The sequence below is a fragment of the Phaenicophaeus curvirostris genome, chromosome 22 (assembly GCF_032191515.1).
Source record: "Phaenicophaeus curvirostris isolate KB17595 chromosome 22, BPBGC_Pcur_1.0, whole genome shotgun sequence".
NCBI lineage: Eukaryota > Metazoa > Chordata > Aves > Cuculiformes > Cuculidae > Phaenicophaeus > Phaenicophaeus curvirostris.
This window is the reverse complement of record NC_091413.1, coordinates 4534973-4552214: the sequence shown is the minus strand read 5'-3', so window position 1 is coordinate 4552214 and position 17242 is coordinate 4534973. Positions and strand designations below refer to the sequence as shown.

At 46.0% G+C, this 17242-nt stretch overlaps 1 protein-coding gene and 1 long non-coding RNA gene across 2 annotated transcripts in view; both read right to left on the bottom strand.

The window, feature by feature from the left end:
• Nucleotides 1-124: 124 nt before the first annotated feature.
• On the bottom strand, nucleotides 125-3828 carry LOC138730023 (uncharacterized). Its single transcript, XR_011338984.1, has 5 exons — nucleotides 3193-3828; nucleotides 2331-2425; nucleotides 1754-1888; nucleotides 1312-1368; nucleotides 125-373 (listed from the first exon to the last, which is right to left on the bottom strand). It is a non-coding gene; the product is annotated as an uncharacterized lncRNA (long non-coding RNA).
• A 3539-nt stretch (nucleotides 3829-7367) lies between these two features.
• Nucleotides 7368-17242, bottom strand: part of PEX14 (peroxisomal biogenesis factor 14) — a 71828-nt gene continuing 61953 nt past the window's right edge. Inside the window, exons 6-9 of the mRNA XM_069874697.1 lie at nucleotides 15491-15593; nucleotides 14101-14198; nucleotides 11421-11512; nucleotides 7368-9197 (exon numbers count right to left, since the gene is read on the bottom strand). Of these exons, the coding sequence (XP_069730798.1) occupies nucleotides 8732-9197; nucleotides 11421-11512; nucleotides 14101-14198; nucleotides 15491-15593 (759 nt within the window). The 3' untranslated portion in view covers nucleotides 7368-8731. The remainder of the gene's footprint in view (nucleotides 9198-11420; nucleotides 11513-14100; nucleotides 14199-15490; nucleotides 15594-17242) is intronic.

Here is a 17242-nt window from a genome sequence, read left to right as displayed (position 1 = left end):
CATCCCTGTAACAGCATTTTGCTGTGAATGCAGTTATGCACTTAGCCACAAAACAACACTGCCTGTTACACGAGGCACTGGGTACCAAACCCTTGGCGCGCTCCTCCAGTGGGAGGATCCTCTCACAGCAGCCCAAATCTAAAACACAAATAGAGGAGCACGACTTTCCCCTTCCAAAACAATTCAAGACTTTAAACCAACAGAGGCAGCAAAAGTTCAGTCACCTCAAACATAAAGAAGCGGCATTCGAGGTATTCTAGGACACAGAATGGGAGACCAGATGGTTCTGCTGCTGCTTCCAATCATTCTGGTTCTTCGATGTCATCAACCAAACATGCCTAGTCCAGCTGCAGCACGTGAAGACCTGTCCTTGCTGGAGACATAAGGGCCAACAAGGACAGAAATGAAGACGGCCGATTATCAGTGTTGGCCAAAAATGAAGGTAATTGCCATTACAGTGGCTCAAAAAGACAATCATCCTCATTCATCCAAGTGCTTCTCACAGCCACTCTAGCAAGGGTATTTTTAGGGGTTATTAGGAAAATAATACCGTGGGTTACACCTCTCCTTATGCCCCAGACCTACAGGGAACAGTTTTGATACAGTGATAAGCATCCATTTAATTTGCAGGTATCATTCTTCCAAGCTCTTATCAGCCTCGAAGGTAACTCCGCTTTAGCCCAGCAGCCAGCTCGGAGGGATCTGCGACGTGCCGGCTGAAGGGCAGTCAGGAGCCGTCTCCAGGCCACACTATCAGGTGTGCAGAGCCAGGGCACGTGCCCAGCGCAAAGCTCCTCACAGCTTGCTCGGCCAAGTACAGAAGGCAGTAAAGCACATCTGACTCGGGGAGGCTATTTACTATTTACTGTAGCAGCACAGTGCCTCCTACACCCAGGCAGAAGGACATTCAGAATTCTGGGGCTCGCTGCTACAGAGGAAAAGCAGCTGCTATGCCGCAAAACTCACACTGGGCATAACTCTCAGCTTGCAAGGACCAGGGCTTAATACTGGCTTCACAGTTCTGCAGATGCCCTTTAAAAGGAGTAAGGTTCTGGACTAACAAACCTGCTACATGGTACAAACCACATCAACTGCTCACGTCACAGCTGAGTTTTTGCATTTGCATTTCTGAGCTGTTGCACACATGCACAAGTTTGTGTTCACAAACCTGTTTTGAAGGCCATGGGGAAGCCCTTTTAAAGAAGAAGCTCCTGGGGAAAGGGAAGGAGAGGAGCTAGAGCCAAATATCCCCCCCTCCTCAATCTGCATAAGACTGAAACTTTAAAACATAACAATAAAATCTCACATCACCTTCAAGAGGAAAGTGAGCTTTAAAGACATCTCTGAAAGTCAATGAGCAGTGTGTACCTATTCCAAACAAACAAAAAAAAACATGCAGATTGTTGGGAACAGTTTTGGAGTTTCACATACACACACACAAATAATTTCTGTCTTCCTCTACAAATCAAGCAGAACTTAGTTCAATACGACCAAACTTGGAAAGAGTGAGAGCATACACGAATATATCTCTCCACAAGACTTGCAAAAGGGGCGGGCAAAGAGGGGAGAAAGGCACTGAACAGCATTTGTAGGTACAGCAGGTGTTAGGAGGGATGGCAAGTTCTTCATGCCAGCCCTGGGGCAAGAAGTGGGGTGACTGGAGTCCCCAGCGCGCGTCTTCCCCTACGAGGGCCAAGCATTTGCTCCGGAGATAGGAGCAGGGCCCCTGCAGAGGCAAATCCCCTCAACTCACCCAGGGGAGGCAGGTTGCTCTGGCCTCTTGTCCATCTCCAGCCCCTGGGCTGCCCCAGACCCATCCTGCCCGAGGAGGGGTGGCCAACAGAGGCAGCTTCCCTTCTTCCTTTTGCTCTTTTTTGGCAGGGAAACCCTTAAACAAACAAATGAAGAAACACTGAGGATTTAAGTAAACAGGCGAAGATTTATCTGACAGGCAGACGGAGCCTTTCCCTGCCCCCTTCCCTTCCCACAGGGCAGGGTGCTGCCTCGTGCTCTCGCTGTGAAGCGGCTACCAAAGGCATTTGCCCTGAGCCCACGCTGGCAGCCCCTCGGACCCCCCTGCGATCCCAGGCCACAGCCAAGCTCTGCCTAAACATCTGAGCTCTGCAGCCCAGAGCACCCAAGGGGAGAGAACAAAGCCATCTGATCTGGGGCCAAAGCAAGTTCGAGCCCCTCAAAGGGAAGCGAGCTCCTTCATTCGGCTATCGGGCACCAAAACCCTGCGAGTCACGTCTCGGCTAGAGCCAGCTGCGCCCACGGATGGAAGGGGACCCGCTTTGGGCTGGAAACAGAACCAGATCTACTGCCCACACCTTGTGCCAAGGGCAGGAACGCAGCCTCTGAGCAGATGGGGGGCCCAGCAGCATTCACCGTGTTTCCCTGTTGCACGCAGATGAGCAGCCTGTACCTTGTAGAGTTGGAGGAAAAAAGGTAAAAGGCAGCTGCAAATAGTGCCGCGATCCAGCTTCAGTCGAGACATCAAGTTGCATCGTGGGGAACAGAAGAGACTGAGAAGCAAGAGGGAGCCCCAACCTCCATCCCACAGCCCAACGTTGCTGGCTGAAGCACTGATGTTACTGTGCAGCAACGCGCAGACACCAAAATATACAAGTAAGCAGCAAACAGGCACGCAGAGATGAAATCTACTGCTGATATATTAAGTGGGCAGGAAGCAAGGACTAGTTCATCTGCATCGGAAAAGCTGCAGCAAGTCAGCACACAGACTTGTGTGCGTGCACGTATCCGTTGAAACTGCTTAAGTAAAGCAAATCTGTTCAAAGAGATGGAAGAATGTCCACCCAAGAATTTGCTCCGGTTTAATTAAATCAGTTGAAGAAATGAATTTTACAGAGGTGTTAACTCTAGCTCCACACAGATAAAACCTCAGTACTAGCTTACGCAAGCAAAGGAATAAAGTTGGAAGCAGTCCGTTTCTGAAGTGTTAGAGAGGAAAGCCTTGGGCATTAGAATCATAGAATCACCAAGTTGGAAAAGACCCATCGGATCATCGAGTCCAACCATTAGGGGACAGGCAGGCCTGGTGGAAGGCTGGAAAGCCAGCAGTGGGATGCTGTACAGAGCAGAAATGCCAAGCAGACAAAGTGACTGAGACAGACGGGCTGGCAAAGCACCAGGCACAAAAAGAAAAATAAACAACAAATAAGTCAGTTGTACTTCCAGATCCTCTGAATCAGCCCCAGCAGCCAAGCACCTTCTGACTCGAGAGACACAGTCCTAAAGAAAAGCAAGTATTTTACCTAAAACAGAAAAAATACAGGATCAAATCCCTCCCCCCTCCCTCTTCAGGCATCTTCTTGCAGCCAGCATCATAAAACATCACTCATTATTTGCGCAAATATAGAGGGGGGGGTGGGGGGGAATCTTGAAGGGTTAAATCCTTCAGCACATCCAGAAAAGAAGGGCTTGGTGGGAAAACAGGGGTGTTCATCTAAGATGCTCCGTATTCTAAGTAACCCCTGAGCCGTCCTTGCAAAGCATTTGGGGAGATTTTTAGTCTGAAAGACACTTTACAAAAATAAATTGTAATTGAGTTTAATAATCTTCCCCTTTCCAGAAAGGGCCTGACAGATGCTGACTAGTGCTCACTTCTGCCCCATTTCAAATATTTTTACCTTATTTGGATGAAATATATTATTTTTCTAATGAAAGGAGGTTGGATTTTTTTTTTTTTCCAAAGAGCTGATTTTCCCTTCGTCCAGCTGGTGCCTTTATTAGGTTAGTGCTTGCTCCCTTTTGGGGATGGGATTGTTTTGTTCCCTGAGCTGGGAGAGACCATGCCAGCCCCTCGATCTACAAGGGCGCAGCGCAGAGCTTCTGCTGCACAGCAAGTGGAGGAGCTGGGCCCTGCGCTCCATCTTCCCCGATAACCCAAAGTTCACCTTAGGTACGTTTCCTCTATTTTATTTCATTTTTTGAGAGCGTACGTAATGGTAAGAGCCAGCCTTTCATCAGCATAATAGGTGGACACAGTTCTAAAGGTGCCTACAGAGGCCAGCTCCTGGGGAAGCAGCATAGTCTGCAGAATGCAAAGAAAGCTGGAAGCTCTCTCCTGGGCCGCTAGGTAAATAATTTCCTAGGTTTCAACTCCCAGCATCCCTTTATTTATATTTTCAACGCCTAGAGGCCAAGCCCCTGTCTTGCTTTGCACCCAGCAGCATGAAAGGTCAAGTCCAGGCTAGAAGGCTCTCAGCTCAAGCTGATCATCAGCGCAGGGTCACCACCATGTCCAATTTGTGATTAACATAAAGCACCACCACACAGAGGGACCTTCCAAAGCTTCCCGTGATCCAAAACCCTTGGGAAACGTGCTCCACAACCTGCTGGGTGTGGAGGGTTTGGTCGAGCATGACCTTAACCCAACAGGTTTGCAACAGAAAGCTACTCTGGACCTGCTGCCCAGCCTTTGTCTTCCCCGAGCACCACACCGCCCCGCCAACGGAAAAGAAAGGCAGCCTCCGTTTCTGCAGCAGGCAATGCAAATGGAAGGAATGGAGTAGCCACAGAGCAGGTGTTCCACAGCCCACCCCCTGCCCCAGGTAGCAGTCCAACATATACCACGTTTCCTTCCACCAGTACACATCAGGACAGGTCACCAGCAACCCTTTTCACAAACCCCAGACCAGGCTGAGGGAGCCACTGGAAATGCAACCTGTTCCCCACTCTATTGAGGACAAAACCAAGAGAGAAAATAGTTATTAAAAAACACTTACTTGCCAGAAGAACCCAGGAACTTCTTGCCAAGAACCCAGAACTTGCCAGAAGTGAAAGACAGGTCTAAAATGCCTGCCTGCAAGCCCGAGCAGCCAGGAGCAGCTCCTCGGGGCAGCTGGGCAGCCTGGGCCACCAGGGCAGAGTGGCTGTGGCTGGGTGCCGGGCTAACGCCTCTCCCTGCTCCCAGGCCAAAGCGCAGCCAGTAACGGGGGCTGGGGCTCTCAATCCACCACACAGTGGGTTAGGGGGGTTGTGAGAGTCGCAGGACCTAGCCTGAAACGCAGGTCCCAAAGTTGGCTTCCTCTGCAGCTTGGCTTTGTCAAGTCTCTCTATTTACCACATCTCTGTATTTACGTGTGGAAAATGAGGCATGCTTACAAATAAAATACTTCTTAAAGCATCACGCAGCAAAGCAGCAAGATCACGAGGGATCCTGCAGTCCATCCTCTTCCTTCTGATCCCAAGGTCAGGTTACACCCCAGGTACACAAAAGGCAATAAAAAAAAAATAAAAAAAATCTTCCTGCTTCTGATCAAGATGCAGGCAGGACTTAGTTGTAACACCTGCGGGTGAGGAAGGTTGGACAAAGACCATCAAGGGAACATCTCTCTTAACCCTTTCCCTCTTTGTTACATTTTTTGAGTTCCTCACATTTATTTTGCAGCTTTTATATCCTCAAATTACTGGAAAGCACCAGTCTGATTTTGCTTCCTCTAGAAGAGAGAGCACAAACTCACAGGGTGTCACTGAAACGTGCTCAGATGGCACTATTCAGAGGAAACTCCGTTCACCTGCTTTCTATACACTATCAAGGACTTATAGAAACCACGTTCTAAACCAACTGAACTCACAACAAGGTGTTGTTATTCTTCCTGCATCAAAACAAACAGTGGTTACACAGTAAAAGAGAGTGCTTGAAGAAGGAAGACGGTGGGTAGGTGGGTAGCTGCTGCTGCTGTCTGTCTTGTTCTGACAAAAAATGGTTCACTACCTGGCCATCTTTCAGCTAATACGATGCCACTCTCAGTGCCTGCAGGCTACACGTTTCACAGAAGCTGATCTAAGAAGGTTGCTTCTAGCTAAAAAAAAAGAAAATAATTACAAGTCAGGCTACACGGTTCCTAGAGACCAAAATAATCGCCTAGAACTGCTGCTATGCTAGAAAGGCAAGGAATAAGAGAGGAATAAAACTCGTGACTCATGACAATACCTGCTGATAAGAAGGTCTGGCTTCTTCCAAATGCTCTGCTAGTGGGTTGGATCTTTTCAACAAAGCATACACATACCCCATCAGCAGCCAGAGGCCCAGCATTAGAGTTTTTAAGCATTTTCTGGGATTCACTAGATTAGGGAAGGAAAAAGTGGGACCTATGGGATTTGTAAAGGTTGCTAGAAGCAAAACCTGAAGGAAAAGGGCCGTTGAAGAAAACTGCCTTTTACTCTGCACCAGAAATCTTGAGGTAAATTAATTGAACACTGGCAATATGGAGGAAAAAGGGGAGAAACGAACCCGCAGGGATGTCTGTGCTGTAAACCTCGTAAGTCACTCTGCAAGGCACATACCTCAGCAACATATTTTCCACATTTCACCAACTGCTGTTGTCCAGGCACTTTCTATTTTCAAAACCTTCTATGTATATAAAATGTACACAGGCAGGACAATACTTTTTCATGCCATCCCTGCATTCAGTCGTGTTTTCTTTTCTTGGCTTGGAGAAACGAAAAGTGCCATCTCTTAAGAAAAGCCTTTCCTTTTAAACACTTTCAAATTTGTCCTGTTCTAGCTAAACGTGGCGTTCTTTGTGAACGTTAAACAGTGGGGAGAGAGAGACTGAGAGGGAGAGAGAGACACACACACACTCACTCACTCCTGGGGAAGATATTCATCCATTTAAGGAATGAGAAATCATCACATTCAGCAGCAGGTCTAAATACAGTAATACGAAGGTCCCTTTCGCTCCCCCTGAGCAGGAAAATGTCACTGTGTACCAGACACCCAAATACTCAGGAATCAAGTAAATCCCTCATTTTTAAGAAGGGAGCCAAACACTCGTGTTGGAGAGTAATGGGACTGGAGTAGCTACATCTTTCTTGCTGTATGCCATTTCTTTCAATGGCTTCTGTGCCGACATGGCAGGGCTAGACCAGTCACGGGATCCGGCACAGCATTCCCTGCCCGCAGATAAGGCTGAGGGCCCGTGGGATATCTCACACGCTCCCTTCAGCACCTCCTGCCGCTGGGGGTGGAAAGGAGCAGGATGCGGCATTCTGCACCCTGCAGAGACTCCTGCTGGGAGGAAAGGAACCGGAATAGCTGTGTTGTACTCACGGGATGATACGTCCATCTCACCTTCTGAAACATCGGAGGCAACCTAGAATCACAGTATTGTTGCAGCTATTCATGTTGTACCTTATATCGCAGTTGCACCATTCTCCACAATGCCTCCTGCTGATACAACCTAGTGTTGGAGCAGACAGAATATCAACCATTGATGTCCTTCAGAAAACATTTTATAAGGACTGAATTTCTCTAGTAGTCCCTTTTCCCTCCCTTTACCACCCTGGATGCATATTTCTCCCCAGAATAAGAGCCACAGTAATGCAATAACAGCCTGGTGTTAAATAGTGGTAACTCATATTTATTACAATTATATACAATCATATTTTATAGTTGAAATCTATACATGATCACACAGACGAGCACACTTGCTTGGTGAAGACAGTGAGACTCAGTTGTTACAAGAATTGCTCTGCTAAGAGGCTCTGATGCAGTGAATAATATAATTGGACACCACCATTTTACCAGCTGAGAACACAATGCTGCAGATGAGAGGTTTCAAGATTCACTGTTTTTAATTTGTGTATAGCCCCAACGGGGCAAAATAAAGGCTGGACTGGGCAAGAAGGGCCAGTGGTGCACCTCAGAGCTGGAACTGTTCTCTCTGCTGTAAAGACTGCACTGCTGAAGCAGCTGCCTGTCACTGGGTAGGTGCAGGTCTCAGCTGATCATTTAAGATGGGTTTTCTCCATGTTTCGGGAGAAAAACAGGCTAAGAACCCTTGCAAAGATTCAGAATTAACCAACTATTTCAGCATCTGATATAAACTCATTCATTCATTCATTCAGGGCAACTATAAATAAAATGTAAGATGTCAAAAACCGATGTGAGCTCCTTGTCTTTGGAGAAGGAAGGGTAATAATTGTGATGAGTGGGGTCAACTTCTTTTAAAGCCTTCATTTACTGGGGAGCAATCGGTAACAAAGCCATCTGTTCTCACAGATTTTACTGTGGCCATGAAACCTGCACTTGGTTCCAAGTATGAGGCCACTATGATGGGAGTAACCATGTGGGGTGGGAATAGCGTTCTTTGGACCCCACAGAAATTTAGTGGTTTTAGATGCCTCGTAGTTTCAGGAATTTGAGGCTTGACATAAGGCTTGGAAGAGCCAAGACAGGGTTACAAAGTTGGGTTTTTGGCAACGGAATATCAAGTAGTTTCAGAAATAAAACAGAGGGTTATTTTGGGAAACAGAGAATTGGTTTGGGCCTTACGTGGGGATTAAAAGCTTGTGAAATCAAAGAGCTCAGGGCAGATTGGTTTCTGAAATTGAATAGAAGGACTCTAGGACGCAGCAAAGAGACTGACTGTTTCAGAAGAGAAGATGTTTTTGTAAGAGGACTTATTCTGTAGCTGTAGTGCATGGTAAGGCGTTTGGTCTTCCAGCCTAGGCAGTGACCCCAGCCCATGTGGAGAAGGTGGGTCTGGGAGGGGAGAAGAAGCCACTGCAACACTGCAAAGCCCTGCAGTGAAGCAGGGCCCACCTTCCTCACTGGGCAATCATGACCCTACTCAAGGTCAATCATAGGAGAATCACTGGAGGGGATGGTGGCACTTCTCTCCACAAAATGGGAGGGGCACCGGGGACAGTGCAGGAGGCTAGGGAAGATGTACAGCAGCAGCAGCAGCACAGCCAGGGTGTCTTAGTCAATCTCATTCTCGTTGCTGGCCCCCTCAGGTCTTCGTAGCTTTTCTACTTGCTCATTAATTTGACCATCCCCTCCCCGCCGGTCCTCAGTCTGGACACCCAGACATTCCTCCTCATCCACATGGCTAACATCATCATCCTCATCGTCCTCTTCCTCCTCTTCATTCCTTTTGGTTTCCCGTTTCTCCTCCTCACCCTGCACTTCCATCCGCACTTGGCTCTTGACGTCGATAACCGCCTTGTTGCCCTCCTCTGTGCTCAGCAGATGGCTGCTGACCTTTGAACCCTCAGGGCTGTGGTTCTCCTTCACTGGTGATGAGGTGGTGGACTCGTTGCTGACAGGAGAGATGTCACTGCTGCTATTATGGTTGGCAACAACAGGGTTGGAGGGTGAGCTTGGTTTCACTGGGATCTGCCACGATGGGATCTTAGGAGCCGAAGGGGAGGGAGGAAACTGCCTCCTTGGGAAGAAAAGGAGAGAAAGGGGCTTTTATTGAAAACTCTGTGGGGTTATCATTGAAGAAAATTATACTTGCAATGGGTAAGTCATGTAAAACAGGACTGAAACTGCAAGTCTCCTTTGTCATAAACGAACAAAATCAAGGCCACTTCACTTCTTCAGCCGGAATCTCAAAGCGCTTTACAAGCACCCAGTAGTCGAGCATGCGCACCAGGGAAATATCACAGCTGGGCAATCTGACGTACTAAAATGATCTGGTTTGGCCAATTTCACAGGCCAAGCTAGCACTCAGGAATGCTGTCTGTGGAAAGACACGAGTGTCCCTTTATAAAACAATCACTAATTAATCGGTGAAGAAAATTCCCACTGGCGCAAGAAATCAGACACACCAGGTCCTTGTGCCTCAGCCAAGGAATTTCACCACCTGGCACTCACCTCCTCTGTGATACACAGCTATTGCACGCTGGCTCTTTGCAATGCAGAGCCCATCGCCCAGCCCCAGCATGCACTTTACATGTTTGGGCCAGGTCCTGGCTGCCGCAAACTGGTTCAGCTTCTCTGGCTCGAATGGAGTCATACTAGATGGCACCAGCTGAGAAGCTGGCGGCTCTGTCCTCAAGTCCTTTGCAGGTGGGCTTTAAGGATTCAGTAGTGGCAGGCTAATGCCCAGCCCTAGCAGGAGAGTCTGATATCCAACAGGACAAATATAAGTGCAGTGGGGAGCGCTGGTGTTCTCCGAGTCATCCGTCATGAAGAGCAAAGCAAAAAGCTTGGCTGATCTAGTACTCCCCATGCACCCTTGCTTGCGTTTGTGAAAAGTGGGAGTACAAGTATGAGATTAAGTTCTGAAAAGGAAGCTGTGTGGCAGGGAGTTCTGATGCCCCTCAAGTAAGCTGGCTAGTGCCACGGACAAGACCACAGCAGACAAAGGCTGGCTGCTCTCCTACAGTGAGCACGCAAACACAACAGATTACGTTTTCTTAGACTAAACTAGGAACAGTAGTTGCTCCCACCTCCCTCTTCCTGCTGTCACCACCAGCCATCAAAGAACTCTGCTGATCTAACCTCCACCTCCCGGGAGTGCCACAAGCTAGTGCCTGCAGCATTCAACCAGTATGACAAATGCAATTAACAAATTAAGTCTGGAGATTTTCTTGGTTCCAGCGTTGCTGCTGCCTCCTCACTGCAGAAACTGTGTGATTCTGTGAAACACTTGCCTTTTTGTTAAAAAACAACCCCCAGAAAAGTTTTCTTTTTTCCAAAAAAGCACTTACCTCCAGCTGCAACTCTCCCATTTGCTGAGGAGGTGTCACTAACTAACTACTGCTGCGTCCCCAGCAGAGGTGCTAGTATGACCCAGCTTAATAGACAGTAATTCAATATGTGTCCTCAATCCTCCAAAGCTTTCTACCATGACTCCTGGGAGGAATGGGAAGTGTAGCAAGAATTTAAAAGGCTATTAAAGCCAATACACTTCTCTGACTTCTGAAAAGCCCACTTGCTGAGATCCAGAACATGTCTAGTCCAATCACAGACCGATCTTTGAAGTCCATCTCTTAGGAAACAGGTGACTTGAGAAGACTTAGTTACAAGTAGAAGGAGGCAATGGAGTCACATCAGAGTGAAAGGATCAGTAGTTGAAATGCCAGATAAACTCTTAAGTAATGTACTTGGGAAAAAATAATTTCCTCAAGAACTGAGATCTGATCTCTTGACTGTCCCACAGGCTGGGATTTACATCACCTTTCATCAGACATCTGCTGCATTATGTCTATACCTAAGCTGGCTAATCGAGAGAAACAGGCTCTGCTGAAGTGTGATTCTTTTCATCCTGGTTATGCCCTAACCATGAACAGCCCGGCTGAACTGTATCCAGAAGCGACTCTCCTTGTAACAAAATGCAGCTGCAGCTGCAGTCTATACCTCAAGCTAGGCGAAAGGTATTCTGACTCTGGTGAATGGCAGAGAATTCCTCTATCACAAAACAAAATGGAAAATCTTATTAATTACCCAAAGTGCTCTGTGATTTAAGGCAATTTTTAAAAGCATTTTGTGACCTGCATATAGAAAGTGATAGTGGAGTGCGACATGTTATTATTAAAAAAGCAATAACAGGACATAGAGCTAGTTCCTGTTGGAAATGCCTTTCCTCTCTGTTACTGAGAGAATCCCACAAAGCAATCCTTTCCCCATGCAATAATCTGCTCACATATACCATCCGTACCGGTTTAGGAGAAGTCCTTTTAATGAGTAGATCTCAGATTTCAATTCATTAATATTCTGCGACTCCAGAATCCAGTTGGTGGAAGTTGTGGCCTAGAGCATGAAAAAGAAGACATAAAGATCAAAGTATGAACTGCAAGGTAGTTTACAAATGTCACTTTTTTCTATGTTATCCTCTCATTTGGGAATCTCAAGCCCTGGGGATAACATCCCTAAGTTCCACCATTTAAAATCCCTCAGCTCTGAGCAAAACAACCTCCACAATAAAGAAGGACCTAAGTGAATCCCCACGATGATCAGAAATAATAATTGTCTCAAGGTACTAAGACTATTTAAATATTTGCTTTCCGATTGTGGGACTAATTAATCTTGTCTCTAACTTACCATGCACAAGCACTGCTGAACCACCTCAGGGAGACCTTTCTTTTTTTGATTAGGAGGAGGCCAGCACTTTTGAGAATTCAGACAAAGCTAGGTCTACACAGGATGTTTTCCACCAACATATCAGACACAGAACAATACACAAAGAGGTACACTAAATCATTTGATCTAATGAATGATTTCTACAGAAGAAGACCTAGAACTGGGATCCTAAAAGGCTTATGGTTACCCCATCCTATCACTCTAGCAACTCCTGTGGCGATGGCCTGAGTAAGGGACTGAAGAACACCCATGTCTAGCGCTTCCCATAGTAATTTCTGCTAAAAGCCATTAGGAATGAACCCATCTGTGAGCATCGCTGCAGAGATACTCCTAATAAATCCCCTGACTGCAATAACACAGAACTCCTCTCAGCAGTTCCTACTAGACATAGCCAGAATTGGTTGTTCCCAGTTATTCTTTAAACAGACTCAGCTAGTGCTGAGTAACCCTGAAATCCTTCACAGCCAGCACTCCTCACAGCAACTTCTGGGCTGTGAACCCAGTAAGCTGGGAGAGGCTCGGTCTGTAGTAGCTGTGATATACACAGATACGTTCCCTTGGGATTCACACTCCCAGCCCTCAGACAGCAAGAATCCAGGAGCCACTGTTCTGGCTTTCCAAGACCTTGAAAGCTACAGCAGCACATTAACAAGGGAGTGATTTCCACTCACTGGCCTGCAAAGGACTCAAATTTCCAAAACACATATGGTGCCAGATGCCTAGGATTTAGAAATAAAATCTGACATCTGGGGCTTTTTAGCCAGTCTCTTTAAAAAACAGTTGTAGAAAATTCAAGCCTTGAATTTTTATGTATGTTTTTTAATTACTTAAAGTCCCTCTTTTTAATTTTTTACAGCATGCCAGTAGGAGTTTGAAAAGCAGATATAAAAACTTATATTACAGCTGAGAAAACACAGCTTTTATTCTTTGGTTTGTGGGGTTGCCCAAGTTTTTCTTTGTACACATGAGGTTTAGATATCATAACAATGTGTGCTACCATTTCAGTGCAGGGGGTAGAGAGGGGGGAGGAAAAACTTCTTCAAGACTCTCTAAACCACCATGACTCTTATGCCCTTTTTCCTTCTTAAAGCTCAACATGTGGTCTTAATCTTAACACTTAAGACCTGAAAACAGTTTTCCAATTTCCGGACTGGCTCCAGGCCACCGACAGGCCACAGTTCCCAAGGAAAATTGAAGCAGAGTGTTGTGACCATAAACTGGCTTTCATGGTTGGGTTTACAGCTGTGCCACTGAGGGATTCCTACCGTACAGCGCACACACCACACAGTCAGCTGTGGCCCACCAGTTACACACCATCAAAGGGTTTGAATGAGATTAAAGTAGAGGTAGAGAAGACAACTGTTCATGCTAGAGGTAAGAGACTGTAAGCATCGTCTGAGGGATCTCACAGTAAAAGGAAAATCTCTGCCTCAACAGAGAATACTGCAAGACAACCAGGCCCAGAATAATCACATCTGCAAGGGGGAGGAAGACTTCTCTATGTGAGTGGTTCAAATCCATCCCACCTCACATGTAACCAACACTTACTGGCTAACAGAACACTTAGGCCAATGGCTGCAAAGTACTTAGGACGTGAAAAGCACTAATTTTCATTCCCAGCTTTTTGGTTAGAAGTGGTAGTTACATATGGAACAACACAAACTAGTCAGAACTGATGGCGTTATTGCCAGGGTCAAGTCAGGAGGAGTCAAAGGGAAGGGGCCACTGTGCATGACTGATGTGGTTGTGGTGGGGCCACCTCTTACACTGAAATGACCAAAAAGAATGTGTGCTTGGCTGAACAGGATTAAGTCACTGTTTTGACAATGTACAACTGTATAGGAGAAGTATAAACGTATAAAATTACATATTGCACACAAATAAAACTTCTGCACAACTGCCCTTTACCTCTTTTGGTCAGCGAGCTAACAGCACAATTATTTCATCTCAAAGGCTATGCCGAAGGTACAGAGCTGAGAACAGGTCTGGGGCCTCAGACACACAGGCTGCATACAAAGCTGTACAGCAAAGCCCTCTCTGAAGTTAGATGTATTTCATCAAGTACCCAATTAATATCCAGCACTTTAAACAGACTGCCTATGGGGAAGTCAGATGAAGAGAAACTAGCTGGGGATATGACAGAGCTGAAGGCTGGATTGTGAACCTAATAAAGTGCTTTCCGTGTGCAGACAAAAGAAGCCATGCACGTTCCAAAGAAGACGGTGATGTTCTAAAAGTGAAGAGTTGGAAATGGGTACCTTCGAAGCAGCCAGTTCTTGGGTGAGCTCCTGGATTTTCTGTTGTTGCTGGATGAGCAGTTCCTGGACAGCAGCTAAAGTTGTCTGTAACTGAGTCACTGTGAAGGAAAAAGCAGGAGAGTCAAACTGAGGCACATGCACATACACACACACACACACACACACACACACGTCCTTCCTGCTGTATAGCTACAAAGATGTCTCTATTCCTACTATACTTAATTTATCTACACCCGCCTGCTCACTTTAATCCCTATGATTTATCTGCACTACGGGCAATCTACCTGCACTGCATCTAACCTCCAGTATTTCTAGTTTATCTTTCTATTGTATAGATGTCTATAGCCCACAGTATATCCGTCCAAAACCTCTCCCTTCTAATTATATTGGTTTATGATTTGTACATCTCCCTGAACTTATACAATGTTTGTATCATTTATCTACCTTGGGCCCCACGCAGGCAAACACTGGAGCTAGCTCCAATCTGGGAAGAGGCTGGTCACAGGACTGACCTTAAGGCATCATGAGAAATGAAAGATGCTTTTCTCTCACCCTCCTCTAAAAAGTGTAATTAGCATCTTCCCATTCTCAACCCACCAGATCCTTCAACCCCACCATCTTTAACAAACTCACTGCTGAAAATCATATTTTTTTTTTAACATCCCACCAACTTGAAGATACTTCTCCCTTTTCCCCTTTTATTTCAAGAGGACACCCTGTATTCCTCTCCTATGCCCCAGCAAACAGCGAAGAACCGCTGGACTCCAACTGCAGCTATAGGGAGAACTTTTTCTACTTCAGTACTTTATCCAAAGCTTCCAGGCAGTAAACAAGCTGATAGAATAAAATAAAATAAAATAAAATTAAAAACTCTATTGGTGTGACAGGTAACAGCTAATCCAGACCATCATTAGGGCATCGGGTAATGAACAGACACCCTATAGAGTCAATAACAGAGAAGGTGGCTAAGGTCGGGGAGGCACAGTAATTACAGACTCTCCTGACCCTTCCTCGGATTTTCAGATGGAAGGTGGGGGGAAAATACCAAAAAAAACACCCTGAAAACATCAGAGAAGCAGAAATTAAAAATGAACTTTACAGCCCTCCGAAAGGCTGTCATTTTATTCCCCTTATTAATATTCTGAGGTTGGGAGCCTTTCCGTAAAAACATAATTAATTGAGGCCGCGCCGACAGTAAACAAGCAATTTCAAATTAAACCGAAATGACGGCGGCTTCATTTGCAAATGTGAACAGATTCTCAGAGTAGATAAATGAAGTCACCACATAAAGTGGAGATGGAGGAAAAGAAAAGGGTGGGGGTCTTGGCAGAATGGAGGATGCAGGGAGAAAGGCTTTGAGGGGTGAATTGATGGAGTCATTAATCTTTACCTGTCTGTGTCACACTGCCACTCATCTCAGAAATGTTTGACTCAATCCTCTGAAGTTGTTTCCTGTCTTCTTTGCCTCCCATGATGAGAGGAAGCAGGTATTTCTGCATGGAATAGAGAAACTTTTGTTAGGAAATGGGGATATGCACAGCGGTCTTTCTGATCTACCTGAAGCGCCCTCAAAGCCCACCACCTGAGCCTCAGCCTTTATCACAGAGCCAGTATCGTTTTAGCCAGTCATTCATTTATCCACACACAAGGCTGAGGAAAAAAAATCCCCCTACAGTAGGTGTTAAAGGAAATTGCAGAAGAGAAGACACGAGTGTTGTGGTTACATTTTTGGGGGTTCTAAACACCAGGTCCTAACTCCATTGAATGTTTCCTAGGACAGCTCTTGGTCCACAGAAACATCCATCACACAGAATGTAATTTCAGACTTTAGACTCTCGTACGTGAACACACTGATGTGTCAGAGCATCTGAGCTACATCCACAAGGCAAGAAATGCAGAAGTAAGAAGAGGAGGACAAAGGCCCAGGAAAGCCAGAGGAAGCACAAGCCAAGGTACGAGAGGTATTCTAAAGTCTTTTGAACCCTGGCAGGGGAATCGTTACAAGCCACAGAGGTAAAAGCAGAGACTGGAGTGCAGGGATGAGAACTACGGAACTGGGGCTAAAGCTTGTGAGAATCAAGCTAGTACAGGAGGGGAGGCAGGCCAGTGACACTGTACACAGCCCCGAAATCCCCTCATTCTGCCCTTGCAGAGGATAGACTGAATCTAATTGGTCACAATTCTGACTACATGGAACCTTCTGCAGCTCTGCTGCTATGAACTGAATGTGCACTTTAACAAGGGCACAGCCAAGCACAACATGGCAGGTGAAAAAAATGTGAGAAGAGGATGGACTAGGACGTGGAAGCAGCCCTGATTGTGCCTATCAATTATTTTTCATCCTGGCTTTAGATGCACGTACACGCACTGTAGGGGCACACATACAGGAGACAGAGCTGATTATCCAAACTGACATGGGTGGGACAGCTTCCTTTTACACTTAACAGCACTGGTTTAAGATTTCAGTGTTGCTCTACACAGCTCTGACCCTCACAAAGCACATGTGCACACACATGTTTACACTCCAATGTTCTGAAAAGCAAACAGCTTTTGATGACTTTCATAAACAGCACTCTCTTAATCTTCACAGAACATACATGGACAACTATGTTTTATCCTAGCATCCTGTATTTCACATGAAATACACTGTTTGCGAACTCCCAGAAAATCCCACGAAGGGCAGAGGGAATTGAACTGTCTCCAAAGATGTCTTACTCCTATAAAAGACCACGGGTCTCTGCCCGGCACACAATAGGCCTTATGAGGTTTGGATAGAGAGCAAAGCAGGAGCCGTAAACAAAGAATACCACAGTGGGATCTATCAACAGTATCAGTGACGTTATGCAAAAAAATTTATGCAAATCATCAATATGTGTTAGACGTGTCATTTACTAACAGCAATATGTCCAGGTCTGCAAGGCCTGGCAGCTGTTGTCTTAACATCTCTCCGAACACGTATCAGCCCCACCATTCTTTGTAAGAATGAAAAGATCAGTAAGCTTGGCATCACTACTTCAATATAAAAACATAGCGATGACATATCTCAATAAAAAGCCTCTCTCTTGAGTCCTGTAACTTTACTTGCATAGATGGAACATGTTGCTCAATCTGGCCTCTCCCTCTTAACCTAAGACCCAGAAAA